This window comes from Onychostoma macrolepis, chromosome 19, assembly GCF_012432095.1.
Source record: "Onychostoma macrolepis isolate SWU-2019 chromosome 19, ASM1243209v1, whole genome shotgun sequence".
NCBI classification, from domain to species: Eukaryota; Metazoa; Chordata; class Actinopteri; order Cypriniformes; family Cyprinidae; genus Onychostoma; species Onychostoma macrolepis.
Window position 1 is genome coordinate 18,557,327 of NC_081173.1, and position 18,606 is coordinate 18,575,932.

At 35.6% G+C, this 18,606-nt stretch overlaps 1 protein-coding gene across 6 annotated transcripts in view; it reads right to left on the minus strand.

Moving 5' to 3' along the window:
• Positions 1-18,606, minus strand: part of eif3hb (eukaryotic translation initiation factor 3, subunit H, b) — a 70,639-nt gene that overhangs the window by 4,137 nt on the left and 47,896 nt on the right. For all 6 annotated transcript variants that reach the window (XR_009267409.1, XM_058754444.1, XM_058754443.1 and 3 more), the window contains 4 exons: positions 16,729-16,828; positions 15,479-15,628; positions 3,208-3,328; positions 220-352 (listed from right to left, as the gene is read on the minus strand). Coding sequence is in view for 5 of the 6 variants with exons in the window: in XM_058754444.1 (XP_058610427.1) it covers positions 220-352; positions 3,208-3,328; positions 15,479-15,628; positions 16,729-16,828 (504 nt within the window). In the remaining variant the exon portion in view is untranslated. The remainder of the gene's footprint in view (positions 1-219; positions 353-3,207; positions 3,329-15,478; positions 15,629-16,728; positions 16,829-18,606) is intronic.

Consider the following 18,606-nt stretch of genomic DNA (forward strand, 5'->3'; position numbering starts at 1 on the left):
ATGGCTCATATAGTATGATAACAAAGAGATGGAAGGAAAAAGTCCCAAACTGAGCAAAAATATGCAATTTGGCGTTCTTGCTGATGTTTATATCATATTTATATATGCGTGTGTGTAATAATAACATTATACACGTGTATTAGGTAATAAATTATTTATATGATAAAATATATGATATATTATTTATAATATCAAATGCTTGAAGGAAAGATGACATACTACAAATGAGCAGGGTGTCCATTCGCGGAGGTGGCTGAGGAGGCTTGAACATCTTGCTCAGGTCTTCCTCAGGAAGCAGAGGCTCTCCTCGACTCTGTCTCTGTGCATTCTCCTGTTGCCGTCTCTGAATGTACTGTAGACAGATAAAGAACAAACGGTTATTGTGAACTTGATATCCAAATCTTTTGTTACAGGGCTCCAGACTAACTATTTTTACTAGGAGCACTGTAGCCCCTGACTGAAATTTTTTGGGAGCACAAGCAGAAAATTTAGGAGCACACCTTAAATCAGCCTGCAATGCAATGCAAATTAGTTCACATATTTTCCACATTTTTACTGTATTACTGACAACTGCTTTGATAATAAATAGACTTAACTCATAGAAATTACAATGTACAGTATTTTTTAATTTCATAGGGATTTCATTGTGTGAAATGCTTGAAAGTCATTGAAAATTGCTTGAATTTCTCACTCAAAAGGTTGTGCAAACCCTGAAATGAATAATGTAATGTAATAACATTTGACTATTTCTACCACAACACCATGGTTGCAGTTAGAGTTACTGCTTCTTTTTTTCTACGTCAGCGCTGTTTGATCTGTTTATAACAGATAATTCTGTGCAGAATTTGAATGCATCTCATTAGAACTCACACAGGAACCTTTATTCATTCTGCGGCTAATTCAAACGCTTCTCACTGGATCTCGCAGCGCTGTGCTGTAACAGTGTAGCGAAATCAACTTTGGTTCCCGAGTAAAGCTGTTCTGAGCTCGGACAAGTTTGTTTTTGCGCCGTGGTCCGAGCTGATAAACGGTCTGCGCTGCTCAGCTCAAACTAGTAGCAGGATTTTGTTACGCTTTTGTTTAGTTTGCAGTTTGATGTTTCTCATATGCAACAGAAATGGCAGCACGAATTGAACAACGCGGTGGTCGCGCCAGTGCACTGGCAAAAAAAAAACGGTCGCAGTCTGGAGCCCTGTGTTATTAACCTCCAGGCTGCCTGAATGAAAGCAAATCTTCTGAGAGGCAACCTTTTAAGATGGCCATGACAGGCCAGGAGAGGTGGCAGTGTATTTAAAAGAAGGGGAAGATGACAGCTGGAACAATAGACACTGATGACTGTGTTGTGAAGGAGCTGTCTAAGAAGGATGAAAAATGAAAAAGAAACCTAAACTGTATACTTCCTATTAACATCGGAGTAAACATTCAACTAATCACTGATAATGCAAGTGCATTGTGTCCTTTGTGCCTCCTTGTAATCAAATCACATTTTCTGCATCAAGTATTAGATTTAAAGAAATGAGTAAATAATGAAAGAATCACCATGTCATTCCAGTATCAGGGGAATTTGGGAGGTCACATGTACTTCAATAAATCACAAAGTTCAGGGCATCAGAGTCCAGCACTGAGGAAGGCCATTACCACCTCGCCTCTCCTGTCTCATACAGACCTTGATACACAGCCACTCAATAAATCTCTTTTAACTTCACTGACTTTATAGAGTCGGTGCCTTGGCTGGCTGCGTGGCACAAAAATCCCAGACACTCTCGCATGAATAGGAAGACTTGCAGCCTTATATTTGAAAATGAACAAAAACTCTTGAACTTGGATGAACCTCATGAAGAAACATCAAGGTCATACTTCACCCTAAAACTCTGCATAGAGACAATAAAAACTATTTGTTGGACCACTAAGATTTTGTTAGTAAAAATCAGCTTAATTTCAGTACATGATATATCCGTACATGTGTACCGCATTCTGCATATAAAATAGCATTCATAAATTTGTGTTTTTTAAGAAAAATTATCATAAGAAATTATAATTATCTTAAATTATTGTTACGCTTACAGTATGCTCACCAAGGCTGCATTTGATCAAAAATACAGTAATATCTTTAATAATGTGAAAAAATATTTAAAAAAATGTAAATAACTGTTTTCTATTTTAAACTAGTTTTTTCTAAATGTACTTTATTCCTGTTATAGTAAATGGCAAATTTTTAGCATCCATTACTCCAGTATTCAATGCCACATGACCCTTCGGAAATCAGTCCAATATGCCGATTTGTGTTTAAGAAACATTTATTATAATTTTTTATTTATTATAATTTTTTTTTTAAAACAGTTTAATTATACACAGAACAATTCTTTTTTAAATGTAAAAATGTTGAAATATTTACAAATATACATAAAATGTATCCTTTAATTTTATATTTATTTATTTGTTTGTTTACAGGAGAGATGTGTAAAAACAACCTTTAAATATTATTTGATCTCTTCATGCAAAATAACTATAATTTCCTCTTTTTGTCTTTTGCTTTTTGGGGTGGAATATGATCAAAACATTTCTTGACCGTTTTCATGAGAATCACACTTTCTATAGTCTACACCATGAATTAAAAAAATAAACACTTATTTAAGAGTACGATCTTTAATTGCTAAAAATTGCACCAACCCTCCAAAGTGCACCCTGTGTTTTCGAAACAAAGCTTTGATTACAGCCTCAGAGCTAATTCCTGGGTTTCGAGTTGCACAGTTTCATCAATTACAACTGTATTATAATTATATCTTACAGAGCATAACATCAAGAGTGAAACATCAAGCCTCGTCAGGCGCTTATTGTGATCTTTGTGGTGAAAACCTATTTTCCCATGAGCACACATCGCGCTAGCAAAGCTACCATTAACAGTAACTAGCATTTACATGGTTATGATAGCTCTCATCCCACAAGCACATCAAAGCATTCAAAAGTGTGCGCTCCCTCCATGTCACAATCGTCCACAGCCCACTCCCATGTCCCTGTAATATTCTGGTCCCAAGATATGGCTCTGTTCCTTCTACCGTCTGCTAAGTGAAAATCTGATCACTTGAAAGTAATAGCACACCTTTTCTCAACAAGCTGGATGATTTGAGGTATCGTTCACGACTATGGCAGAAACAGTGTGGGAAAATCTCTAGATGAAAAGACAGGTTTAGCCGTTTGATGGATTACCTGATGTTTCTGTTGCTGTTGCTTGCTGAGACTGCGGCAATAGTTGTTGTACTTGACAATGTCTTGACTCATGTCGTCCATGCGGTCCATCAGCATCTGCAGGCTCTTCTCCAGATGAGTACTGCAGAGGAACAACGAGGTGAAAACGTTTGAATAAAGGAAAAAATGAATGTGCATTTGATTGCTTGTTAATTAGTGAACGCTTCTTCATAGTGTCTTACGGTACACAAAAATAAATGTATTTTATGAATAACATGCTATGGAGAAACTCAGGTAAACCAAAAGAGAAGCTGACTAATTCTTACATTCACAGTTTTTCCATAACCTGACCTTTATATAGATGTCACAATTTGTTTTAGCAAGGTCACAAACATCCTGAATGTTAAATGTGAAGTGACATTATATAAAAAATAAATAAATAAATAAAAAATAATATATATATATATATATATATATATATATATATATATATATATATATATATATAAATAAATAAATAAATATCAAGATAAAGCAAAGCCACGCTTGCAAAACAAATTGGAAAAAATATAAATATTAAATTAAAAAATTTTTTAAATAAAAATAGGCTTTTCTTAGTTACAAATATATTACCATTTAAAATTTGAATGAACACTCTTATACTCAATAAGTATGTATTTTTTTGATTAAAATACCTAGATGAAAAATAACTGTTTTCTATTTTAATATATTTTAAAAATCTTACTGAACCCAAATGTCTGAGCAGTAGTACATCTAAACATCCTCAAAACATGATATTTTTTTTCCCTTGTTTTAAACACAACCCTCACTTGGTTTGTAAAAAAATAGTTATTAAAAAAAAGTCTTTATATCTAATAACATTTTGTAAAAATAGATCTCATTTTAAATTATATTTTAGCAAAAATATATATTTTAAATTAAATTGTCTAAGGTTTTTTCAATGCTAGAGAATAAAATGATTTTATTGCTCACACCACATTTGTGACCCTGGACCACAAAACCAGTCTTAAGTGTCAATTTTTCAAAATTTATACATAATCTGAATAAATAATCTTTCAATTGATGTATGGTTTGTTAGGATCAGACAATATTTGGCCGAGATACAACTATTTGAAAATCTGGAATCTGAGGGTGCAAAAAAATCTAAATATTGAGAAAATCGCCTATAAACTTGTCCAAATTAAGTTCTTAGCAATGCATATAACTAATCAAAAATGAAGTTTTGATATATTTATGGTAAGAAATTTACAAAATATCTTCATGGAACAAGATCTTTATTTAATATCCTAATGATTTTTGGCATAAAAGAAAAATCGATAATTTTGACCCATACAATGTATTTTTGGCTATTGCTGCAAATATACCCCAGCGACTTAAGACTGGTTTTGTGGTCCCGGGTCACATTTGTACTGAAATTTCAGTATGCTTGGACTAGAAATGTAAAACTCTGCCAGTATCTTGGCAACGCCATAAAGATCAAAATTTTATGGGAAAGTCAAATGATCAAAGCACATCTTAACCATCAACAGAGTAACAGAGAATTTTAAAAAAGCAGATAACAAACATGGATTCCTCATTAATAATTCATCACGTTCTGCATACATCAAGATCATTTGCATGTACCATGCGATATGCAAAACAGGTCCCACTGTAACTAGTAGAATGATATCCATATTTTATAACAGGACAGCAGCCCGTAGGACCAAGGATTGGGAAAATGTCTTCAAAAGCAGTTTATCTGTTCTTGGTAAACCCCATTAACAACAAATTAGCCTCGCCAGCATGTCCCATTAATCTTGAAGAAAAATGCTGGATGTATGTGGGGAAGTGAGATCCCGGGGGTGCAGACAAACCAGGAGCAGCTCTCTATCATGCATGAACATGTATACCCTGGTGCACATCCACAAAGAGATTTATGTTAACACCAAGTCATCTTGTAAGGTCTATGTGCACTACAAAGAAATCTCTCATTAGCTGCTGGAAAAATCCAGATAAAACCAGATTAGTCTTTTGGAACAGGGTAGCTGGTTTGCAACTTCTCCAAATCGGTGATTACTCAGTTCAAGCTAGTAGATCTTGGACCAGCAACAAAGCAGCTTTATGACCAGGTAAACAAGCCTGGAACAGCTTAATAAACTTTATTACTTACCAAATTCTATACTACTTAATGGTTATACATTAATCAGATTTTCTAAAGATTACATTTAACATTCTTATTAAATTATTAACTAACAATAGTTTAGCAATATTTAAGTTAATGCTTAATGCATAAATATCCAATATCAGCAAACATTAATAAATTTAAAATATCCCTAATATCAACCAATATATTATTATGGACCGTGTGGCTTTACACAGATTGGTTCAAAATGGGTCTGTTAATAGGTGACATGACAGGAAGCAAACTTACTGCATACTAAAATAAAATGTTTTACAAAAGCAACACTCTACTCCTTAGCCAAATGTTGATTTACAGTTGACATACGATGTTGTGACACTCCAGAAGTGCAGCGGCAAACCGTAGACGCAACCTCCACTACATTTCCAAAACACAGAGAACAAGACCCAGAAGACTGTGGATTGCAAAGAAACACAAATTCAGATTAGGACTGATGACCGTAAAAACGGCAGTGAACAAAAAAGATGACACAACTTCAGGGAATCTGCTCACTGTATATTTAAAGAGAAGATTGTACCGTAAACCACAGCTTAACTAGACTCCGAACAGCAAAAAAATAAATAAAAAACACATACACAGATTTTTTTTCTTTAACTGCCCCTACAGGGCAAGTTATATAGTTTGCTGGCTCTGCAAGTTTGGCAACAAAGCAGGCTTGTGGAGACTAAAAGAGAGAAAAGGGAAAGAGGGAATGTGTGTGTGGCCCTGGAAGCAGTTTTTAATGTTTCTGAAGAGTCTTTCTGTGGAGGTGCGCCAGCTCTGATGAATGAGGGCAAGCATCCCTGTATGACCTCCATCTTTTACCATGCACCTCATTATTCAGAGTCCAATGAGCTCTATGGATCTTTCCCTGTCCCGCTATCTGAATCTCACACACACACTCTCTCTCTCTCTCTTACTGTATATACCCACATACAACACACACGCCTGCAGCATGCATTCAAAAAGATACAACAACAATATACTGTAGGTTCACTTACACACATGCATATGCCAAATTTGCTGTGCATAGTTATTTCTGTCAGGCCATGTAAGTTTTATTTTGAATTATTTGTATTAGAAATATATTTTCGTTTCAGTGACAATTGTATCTATCTATCTATCTATCTATCTATCTCATATACAGTATATATATATATTAGTGGTGGGCCGTTATCGGCGTTAACGTGCTGTGTTAACGTGAGACTCTTATCGGGCGATAAAAAAAATATCGCCGTTAATCTATTCTCAAAGTTGGGTTGGGAGCTGGGTCTATACTACGCAAGCTATGATGACTTTCACCTTGATAGTTTAGCGCGGATGTATACCTAACCGAATTGCACTGTAGGGGGCGAGAACGAGTCTTCGAACCTGTGTGTATGCGTGCTAACATGGATGCAGCTATGAAGCCGCCGGGTTTGCTTCAGGAAAATTTATTTTAAGAAGCTTCCCAATGGAAATCGGCAAGTCATTTCTGTCTCTACGTTACATGGTCGCTCTCTGTATCGCGCACAGCGGAGTTCCGCCCGGTTCGCACACACACACACACAAACAAACAAACAAACAAACAAGCGTGGCGCACACACAAGTGAGCACACTCCCACTCCTATTTGTAAATATTAAGCCGCAAAACGTCTATTTAAATATGACTTCTGTGTGTCTCTGTTAATGTATGGCACAGACGCGCGGGTTTGTTCACTACTCATACAGAAGACCGCGTGACGCTTGCGGCAATATTAACGTCTGTCGTCTCACTAAATGAGGACATAAATACATGAACAACATCTCCAGAACTGCTCTGAGAGTCACTTCATGAGCATTCGAGCGTTTCATTTGAGAAAAACTATCCTCACGGCAACCCGTCAAAATAAAAGTTCGGTTTCACTTGAACGTAATAGGCTACTACTACTAAAACTATTAAAACCTTATTTTTAAGGAATAATCATACAATGTCTTCGATGTTATTATCAATATTAAATTCTTGATGACTGCTAGTTGTTTACTACTAGTAGTAAACTTATTCTGATCTACTTGGCAGAATTCAAATGAGCCATTTTAATCTAGATTAATTCCAAGATTACAGTGAGATTAATCTAGATTAAAAAATTAATCTATGCCCACCACTAATATATATATATATATATATATATATATAAAAATATATATAATAAAAGTTTTTGTTTGTGTGTGTGCATTGTGTACATTTATTATGTATATATAAATACACACACATACAGTATATATTTTGAAAATATTTACATGTATTTACATGTATGTATTTATATACATATAATTTATACTATTAGCCTATATAAATATACTTAAAATATGAACATAATATTTTTCTTAAAGCTGCAGTCCGTACATTTTTTGGGTTAAAAATTATTCGAAATCAATATTTGAGCAAGTACATAACCAGCCAGTGTTCAAAACTATCGCCTTACTTTAGCCCGATTCACAACGCCTAGCTTATAATAATGTTTTCTAATTTGAGCATTCGAGCATGGCACTGCGTCATTACGTCACGTCTGTAAACATGAAGTTGTCCCGGCTACTAGGCTAACGCATGTGAGGATCCTGCAGGTGACGGGACATTTATAGCCTTTTCTCACAGCAGCTAGAATTAAATGTATCATTTTGATGGCGGATTGTAATCCAGAAAGGATTATGTGTTTATGAAACACATGTGAATGAAATGAAATTATATTTCAGTTTTAAATGTGCTCCTGATTACAGATAGCCTGGGATTATACAAGATTCGTATTTTAAAGAAAACCAGTTCGAAGCGAGAATAATTTGCTTTTTGGGTTAAAAGAATTTCTTAATATGAAATTCGAATGGCATGACAATTAGATATTAGACTGTACAGAAATATATATATATATATATATATATATATATATATACACACACACACACACACACACACACACACACACAGACAGACAGACATTTATTAGAATATTTCACAATATTACTGCTTTTGCTGTATTTTGGATCAAATAAATACAGGCTTGGTGAGCAGAAGAGACTTCTTTAAAAAAAACATAAAAAATCTTCCTGTTCAAAAACGTTTGACTTTTTGACTGGTGGTGTATTTTCTACAAACTAACTATGACCCTTAATGTTCCAAAAAAAAGTCGTTTATTTCTGAATCATTTTTACCTTCAAGAGTAAGCTATGTTCTGGGAACAGTTTTGTCCCTAAATTGCAGCTAAGTAAAGCCACAAACCCAGCAAAAGCTCAGTAACACAGATACACTTACACCCCCTATCTGCATCTCCTGGCTTTCATTAGCATATTTAATAACATTTCACCATTTCTGTTTCTCGCTCTGTCTGAAACACACACAAACAAATCAAAACAAAACTCTGCTCATCTAAAATGGGCTTCATGAATAAACCTCCAGTGACTGCAGTCTCAAATGACTCAGTGAATATTAACATCCCCTAAAAAAACAGCTGGAAGATGTTTATCTATTATTTGATTAGGAAAGAAAACACCATCCATGACGGTAAGTGGAACCTGTCAGTGATGCAGTCGCATGAGGTGAGCGTCAGACTGGGAAACGTGGTGTCCCAGTAAAAGCTGAACCGCAGGAGAAAGGTGACTCATTAAAATCACACCATCCTATTTCAGAGCACTATTGACGGAAGGTTTGGGTCATCTGGAGTCATTGCAAACCACCACAGTATAACACAGCACACACTGGCCAAAACACACAATGAACCAGCATAAGTCAGTCTAAACCACTTATCTTAACACATGACAGTAATGTGTCACAGACAATGAGAGGTACTGATCAACCATGAAAACTTGTACTTTGGGAAAACAATTACAACAAAGCAACAGCAACAGCAACAGAGACTGAGTTGACACAGTATCCAGACGCGACATGACAAGTAATTTGTCTGTCCACACCGAAACAGACAATTTATTCTAACAAGACAAGACGAGCGTCAATTGTCTGTCTACACTAAAAAGAAACAATATATTAAGGCACAGTTCATCCCAGAAAAGAAAATTCATATTTACTCACCCTAGTGTTGTTCCAAATTGTAGCACGAAATTTCATTTATGGAACATTTTTAATTTTAAATATATTAGTTACTTCTCTTCAATATAATGAAAAAACTTTTTTTCCCCCAATATATTCAAAGTCTTTTAAATCTATACAATAGATTGTAAGAAAAAAAATGCATTTAAGTAGTTATTTAATGAATAGTTATTTAATCTTGACATCCAACCTAACTAGCATGCCTGATTTAGGAACATTTTTCTCAATTAATTGGTTGATTCGGTTCACAAAACCAGTCTAAATGATTTATGATTTGGACTGATCTGGTTCTTTAGTTCAGCTCACTAAGTGATTTGGCTGCATCAGTTCACAGCTCATTGGAGGAGAAGATCAGAGAATAACAACTTATATTTTGGGATGTTCTTTACAACAAATTGTATGACTTTGGGCTTTGAATGTTTTATACATTTTTTAAACTAAATATTAGGTGACATTAATAAAATAAAACAAAATAAATAAAACAAAACAAAATAAAATAAAAATTTCATGGGATTTGGTGTACTTTTTGAAGCTGCATAGAAAAAAGCAACCAGTGTATTATTCAGAGTTTCTCATTGTGTGATTCACAAAAGAAAACAAGTCTTAAATAAAAAAAATGATTAACAAAATAGGCTGAATTAGACAACACCACAGATAAAAACAAAAGAGATAGCTTTTATCACTCACTACATTATGGCGTCATGTCTGGTTAGGATAAGCACAAAAACACTGTGGGCAGACACCCCTCTCATTCTATAAAAGCAACAGCAATCTTGCATTACTGGAATCAACCAGAGTGACGATTGGTTGGATTTATGTGGAGGAAATGATCAGAGGCGCCCGCTCTCTTTCCTGGCCAATTAAACAGAGACTTGAGGCCAAACAGATTCCAATGATGCGTCCAGATCATTGAGTAGAGTCAATGAAGTCCACCGGAGTGCTCTGAGACAGTGGATCATGGAGTTTAGCGGTTTGGGGAGCCACATTCAGGCCAGATGGATGTCTAAAACCACTGTATTGACAGCCATGATGGATTTGGCTCAACCCAAGGGGGCTGATTTTGTTTTCAGATTAAGTAACTCTTGCCCATGAGCCCAGCCTGGGTATCCAAGCTTTGTGCAACAACAAAGATATATATCTGGGAGGTGATATATATACTGTATGTGAGCCTAAATCACTGCGGTAACTAAAGACATTGATGTGGATCTGGGCTGTAACACACACAAACACTCACTATTTAAGGGAGCCAGAGAACCAGGGTGCCAAGAACATGAGAAAAGGTAGAGAAAAAGAGAAGAAAATAATAAAAGGAATAGAGAAGGGTTAGCACTGGACCCACCAGAGGGTTGAGCTCATTTTAAATTGGGGTTGTTGCCGCCCCAGACTTACAGATTCTCACACACCCACCCAAATCACGTCCTCACGCCAAAATACTGTAAAACTCATAATTCTTTTTTCATTTAGCTAAAGAAAAAAAAAAACGCAATTCAATTTCGCCCCCAGATGAGGAGTGAGCCTGCTGGGAAGGATGGGAGAGAGTAAGAGAAGGAGAGAGAGAGAGAGAGAGAGAGAGAGAGAAAGACAGGGAGGTATTGTGTTAGTAAGGCTGCAGTGGTTCAGTGTTTGCTTTGGTTTCTAGGGTAACACCAGACTGCAAAGAGATAACTTAAACAGATGTGGAGAACCCGACAGAGGGAGGGAGGGAGAAAAAGACGAAAAAAGAAATCAGGAAAAATAACGAAACAGAAAAGCCACAGATAAATCCGCCTTGTCTGTGAGTGTTTCTGGTATTTTGGTGTTTAAAGAAAGAGCAAATCATGTCCAGAGAGAGAGAAACCAGAGCGATTAAAAGAAAAGACAGAGGAAAAAAAACTGGAGAAAAGAATAATAAGAAATTCATGTGATTTACTGATTAAAAGAAAAAAAAGGGCAAAGAAAATGGATGGCAGGCATGCAGGTTGTTGACACTGTCACAGAGATAAAAACATTTAAAAAATGTGTTTTGCAAATTATTCTTAATCATTAAAGTGTACAGTTAGGGCTGTCAGAATTATGAAATGTGCTACAATTAATATACAATTATATGAAAAATGTATATGTTACCTGCAGCATAACTTTGATACACACTGATGATTTCCTTTAAATACTGTAAAAATGATTTAATATAACAGAAACATAATATTCCAAATATTTATTTATTATTTAATATTATGAATATTTCTATATAAAATATAAAAGTCCACTTAAATTCACACAATTTGTATAGAATCTCACCCTCTAAAATAAAATAAAATAAATAAATCTTGTTAGGGCCTAATTTTAGGAGTTTTATTATATATGAATTATTTAGAGACAACTTGGAATGGAATATCTTGCACTCGTAAAAAATGAAATTGTCACACCGCAGGACTACTTGAATAAGAAAAGGTAATATTTGATTTAAGAGATTGTAGCATCCTTTTTCTTAAATATTCACATACATAAATGCCTAAAAAAATAAATAATGCTGGTTAATATTTTTTGTCATCTACCCACGCGTGAGTGTTTATGCATCTGTGTGAATACGCGTGTGAACATCCAGTTTCAGAGAGGGAGGTAATTATGAATGTATTCTTTCAAGTCCTCAGCAGTGCGACGTAGGTTCCTCCTTTCATCTGGAAAAAAACAAATCTGGCATGCCGAATTAAGACAGACAAATTAAAAAGATAAAATTCCCTTTCTAGTCAGCTGAGAAGAGACCTTCAAACCCCTCTTGGACCTTTGACAATTCAAAAAGTAGCAGCAAAAATTAATGTTTCTGTCCCAAAAAGCACCATCTCAACCATAGCTGCTCCAAAAATAATTAATAGATTAAAATGATAATTGGAAACTCAAACCTCCCCTCCCTTCCTCAAAGATCCTTAGAAGCTGTACATGGCGAGCTAATTTAAATTAAGAAAAAATGACAGTGGAAAAGAAATTAAATAATAAAAGTGTGTGAAATATTGATAGTGTCTGATGTATTGTCTCATCTGCGAGATCACTGAGGGCCGACCATGACAAACAGGGGAATTGAAGAAGAAAATTGACCAGCACAATGATCTATAGAAAACCATCATTCATAAAGTGAGCCGGCTCCTCTTCAAAGCGCCCATATTAACATCTATTTCTCAATGTTGTATTTCACTCTCGTCCACAGAAAAGAGCTGTTTATATGGAGCAAAACCGAATGAAACAAGCCTTACTAAAAACCACTCAAATCGATATAAGATCAAGGCAGCCATGCTTGCATCTCCTGTATCTTTCCCCAAAACTGTGAGTGGATTAAAAGTGTCATTTTATCACTGAAGCTAATTTAGACTATATTTAAAGTGTCAATTATTATTCCCAAATCGAGTGCTTGTTTTAGCCACCTGACCTCATGCGCACTGATTCAACAAGCGCTGTGAGTTTGGCCTTTGTTATGACCTATGCAAAACAGAGCTTATCTGTTTACACAAGAATACTCGAACCGAGCATCATTAAACCCTCAATGTCAAGAGTCACAGAAAAGTGCAGGGTCTACAAATACATCTAGTAAGGTTAACAACAAGAAAGGTTCTTCACGATAACCATCTCTTTGAGGGTCAGAGGAAACTCATTTGAATTTTTTCCAATAATTCTAGAGTATTTTTGCCACAACTGGGCTTTAGTGTAGTTTGGGGTCTGTTTTTGAAATAAGTTCTATATGCTCATCAAGGCTGCATTTATTTAACAAAAATACTGTGAGATTGTGCTAAATATTTATTAGTTATATTGTAAAATGTCTACTTCAATATATTTCATTTTTTATGAGCCATTACAACAGTCTTCTGTCTCACACGATCCTTCAGAAAGGACAGTAAGTAACATTTCTTTTTATTATCAATGTTGAAAACTGTGCTCCTTAATATTTGTCAAATTGTTTTGCAGGATTTCCTGACTAACAGAAAAACATATATTTTAACAAAAATATTTTGTATCATGCTTTTATTGTCACTAGATCAATTTTCTCCTTGTTGAAAAAAGTACTCATTCTTTTAAAGGGGTCATAAACTGAGAAATCAGAATTCCCTTAAAGTGCCCCTATTATGGGTAATGAAAGGTTCATATTTTGGTTTTGGGAGTTTCCAACAACAGTTTGACATGCATGCAAGGTCAAAAAACACTTTCATGGTCTTATAATATGCATTTATTTTTACCTTACTTGCTCAACGATTCATTTTTCCAAACCCCTCTTTTGCGTGACGCTAATCTGCGGTGATTGGTCCGATTGGTCTCATTTTCATTTCATGATGCCTGTAATGCCTGATAAAGCAGCTTTTGTGAGTGCAGTGCTGCTTTGTGTACAGCGTTACCGGGGACACAGATATTTTTACCTCTCCAAAGGCACCTAGTGGCAAAGAATGAATCTGCATTTTCATTCAGACAAGTGGGCGGGCAATATGCTAATGTTTCATGTTGATGTCAACATGAAACGGCTTGGGATTCCTTTTAAAAACGACTCGTTTCAATGATTCAGAGTCGACTCTTTCATTTGAGAGACAATAACTTTATACACGGTGCACTTTCAGATTTAAAACTTTGCAGGATGTTTTCATTCACTTAGAGCTGTGTTACACACTGCATGAAAGGTCATTTTCAAAAATCCATAATAGGGGCACTTTAATCTTTTGATAAGTAAGAGGTTATTGTACTATAAAAACACCCTGTAAGTTTTAAAACTCAAAACTTTGTCGTTAAGCCAAAAAACAGCTTACCTTGAAGCCAATCTGCCAAAACGACAGCTTGTGGAATGTGCCACTTTATGACGCAATAGTGTGGCAGAAGATGATCAACGCCTGCTTCTACATCGCTGCCTATTTAGCCTTGCCCACCGATTCACGCACATACTGTAGTAGATAAATGACAAGATCAGCAAAGGCAGGTCTACACAGAAACCAAACGATAAACTTTATTTGATTAACTTTATTTTAATTAAGTTCCAGACCGCGTCATTAAGAACTTGGCCTTTGTTCGCTTCATTTTACCGTGGATTTGTTTACGAATAAGGCACAAGTTGACGCAGAATTTTCAGAAAGATTGAAACTAATAGACGATGCTTTGCCGACTATACCAAATTAGCGCCACACGAGTGTGAGTAACTGTTTTCATCACATGATCACTACTGCTTTGTCTGTTATTACAGATAGTTTGATATGTACTGAACCTAAATCACAGCAATGTCCATCTGTGAAGAAAGTATGCAGTCAATCATACACAATTGTTAGCCAATCATAGCAGTGGGCGTTTACTTCCGGAGTCTTACTTCTAAATGATTTGTTTTTTTGATGTAAAAATCCTGATAACATTATAAGTGGACCTCAGAGAACAGTACAAAATAAAACAAAAAACAAAAGTCACTTCATGATGCCTTTAAATTAAATCTTAGTGAATCACAGTCCTCACAAACACAGACTGAAACCTATGGAGTACTCTTAAAAGCAGGCAGTGCAAAACATGATGTAATAGCTGCCAGAAAATATTTTCAGATGTTATCGTTGAAGACAGAGAATGTGCTGCAGAACTGACGTTTTGGTGACGGTGGTGCTTAAAAAGGGATGAATTTAGAAACAGAGAGGGTTTTAGTGCATGGTAAAAACCCTTCCTAGAAATTGTGTCTTTAAATTCATCCCCACATTTGTTCTGTCAGATAAAGGTAGGAGATGTCTAGCTTCTGTCAGAATGAGGAGTAAAGCTGCTAGTGAACTGTCATATTTGAATGTTCACTTCAAGTTCAAGAGGTAAAAAGTCTGAGGACTGTCTAATGAACAGTTTCACTGTTAGCAAAAGGCTTTTATTTAGATAGTCTAGCATGAAAGCCATTAAAAGCTGACGTCCTTTAGGAGCAAATCGCCTGGGCAGCAATGACCTTTTCATTAGTCCTCATCAGAGATAAGTTACTGCTAATGTGAGCAAGCATCATTAGGGATATCTCAGCGCTAGTATAAATTTACACGTCTTCATTCGCATTAGGAAATACTGCACTTGTATAGTAATGCGTGTGTGTGTGGTCAGACCTGCTGGAAAGGTTCAAGAGCTCGTGTTTGTCTGCAGCAGTGGATTTGTCCTCCAGCTCCCACAGCAGAACGCTGATGAGATGAGAGTTCTTAATGACAATGGGCACCTCCTCGAACATGTTTTCATAACCCACGCTAGCCTTCTTCAGCCTGAATACATAGAAAAGAGATTTTCATTGTCATTGATCCATTCATACATTTTCAGAATCTGGAAGTGACCCCTGTCAAAGATTTGACATCACATTTTTGATAACAGCAAGCTAACACTGTGGCCTAACTAGGCACAACCCGTCAAGTTTCAAGCAATTTGTCAGGCCATATTGAAAGTGAAACAGCTGTGCAATTTGAGGATCATGGCCCAATCAGGTTTCACAGTGGGCAGGGACACCCAGAATGATACTGAAATAAACAAAGCAATCAACAGACAAAAAGTCCAGGTGCTCATTATGTATAGAGACAAAAACATCGCTAACGTTCACTACCTTTCGTTTGAACCCCCTTTCTACTTCCTCCCACTCGTTCCCAATCAGACTTTATCCCCCTCATTAGGATCTGCTTGTGGTCGAGTCTCCTGCAATGTGGGAGTGAGAGGCACTATGTGAACACATCACTCTAATTAAATGATTGGATGATTTCAACTCTTCTCCATTACTAATCGCTCCATTAGACAAGCACTCTAGGCTGATTAGTCAACTGATTTCAAAAGGCAGTTTTTGTTCTGATGTTTTTTTTTTTTCAGATTTCTCAGAATTATAAGAGAATATCTCAAGCCAAACTACCCTTTATCCAGACTCCCAGCCGATCCATCATTCACCAATACAAAATGTTTTCTACAACAATATATAATAACTTCACAGTAAAATAATAAGTAAAAGAAAAAAGTTATACGTCACCTTTAGAAATAAATTGTACTTTATATATGAAGAGTTCAGATGCAAAAGCCTCTAAGTACGTCTGATGTTTTTCTTTAAAATGAGCATTTCTTTCTGGCTACTATGTATAGGTTTCTATGTAAGTACTGGTACTTCTGAATGGGATAAGGCTGAGATTTAACGCATTTGAAGTGAAAGCACTTGATAAACATATACTATGTGTGGAGAGCATTCACTCAGTATCGTTATCTCATTTTTGACCAAGATGGCTTTTAGAGGCTTTTGCATTGGAACTCTTCATATATATATAAACTAAGTCACACACACATTAGTTCATCTGCATTAACTTCATTGAGTCCCAGGGATTTAAAGGCTTACCCATCTGCTGAGAAGTCCTTCTCTTTACAGATCTCCATGAGTTTTGGGGTCAACCTGTAGGCTTTCAAACACAAAGAACCCTGGGCTGTCTTGATGGGATCTACAAAGAAAGAGAACCAAAGACAAAACATGGATGGTCTTTCTGTAGATAGCAAACAAAGTGTTCCAACTTGCTCAACATAAGGTACTATCTATAAGCTTCAAAAACAACAAACATTGTAGCGAGACCAAAAACCAAAGGCAGTAAAGGATGTTATGACAACCATATGAAAGGCAAAATTGAAGATATGAAGTTTGAAGAGATGCAGTATATGTTAATCTACCAAGGGAACAGAACTGTCAGCCAGTCAAAGTGGATTAATCTCACTATCAGAAGGCTGACATTTTGAGTGTAAAAAAAAAATTATTAATGTTCTGTCGAAGATGGCCAAAACTTGCCAGTCAGCTCTGCCCATTATCATTTATCCAAAGACAGGATTTATAGCACGGTTCTGTTCTGATATGAAATGCATTTAGACACCGTGGAAAGATGATCGTCTGTCTTTTCAAACTGTCTTGAAACTTCCCAAATGATAATCTAAAACAACTCAAGGAGATCCCAAGATCTGCTTAGACACAGGTAAGATTCAGTTAGTCTTCTTCAAGTACCTGTTGAAATGGAGTGGACTGAATCAATATCAGGTTTGAGGATGTATTTATGCACCACTTCTGAATTCATCCACAATGCCTTTTGCAACAACAGTGTACACAACTTGAAATGATAAAAACAAAACACAAATACAGAAATAAGCAGAAGTGCAAAATGAAAATAGATCAGAACAACATTTGACTGGTGCTTGCTAATGTAAAAGTCGCTGTGATGCTCAAAGAGGTTTTTAAGTGTGTTGCATTGTGGTTTCTAAGATGTTGAGTGGTTTTTAGTGTATTGCTAAGTGCTTTCTAGGGTGCTGCCACCCTCCAAAATCTCTGAATTGTGTAGTGTATGATGCTATGATAATGAGAATATAGCAAGGTAACATAATCCGTAAAGAATCATTTCTATTAAAATCAAATTTTGGACCCAAACATCTGTTTTTTTTTTGTTTTGTTTCAGCTACAGCTACTAACTTGTATATATAAAAAAAAAAAAAAAAAAAAATTCAAGCATACAGCCATTACCATTTCCTAAAAAAAATGCTAAGAATTTCTCAAATTAACAACATTTAATTTGAAACAAATAAAATAGTAATAATTTAGAAAAAGCGAAAAACAGGAGAATTTTTTCACTATTTTCTAACCATTTTTGACTATATAACATATGTATAAAACCAAGCATACAGTCATAAAATTCAAAAATTTCCTAAGAATTCACAATTTGTGAATTAATTGGATGGATGGATGAGAGATCCCTAATCTTTGACCCTCCCATTACTAAAATGTGCATAAAAATCAAGCTTTCGGTATTAACATTTCCTAATAATTTCTCTAATTTCTCTAAATATAATAATAAATACATGAAAATGATATGTATATGAATATACTACAAATACTAGGAACTGAATCATTAATGCCATAAAATGACATGATGCATGATGAATCAGACAAAAAATTCACTAGTGGTCTCAACTCCACTACATGTCCTTTACTTTATTAAAAAAAATAAATAAATAAAAATAAAAAAAAACACCTCCTAGTACCTGAGAGCCAGAAGAACATATGAAGCCATGTCTATCAAGTCTCACAGTTTGTGGACCCATCGGCCCTCTGAATGCTTTCATTGTTCATGTGGAGAGTGCGTTTGGTGCAGGGTGGGGTTTCTGGCAGCTGCTAGGTGTCTGATATATTTTTAGTGAGGAGCGCCTGCTTGCCACCACAAGGAGGAGACTGAACAAACACTCT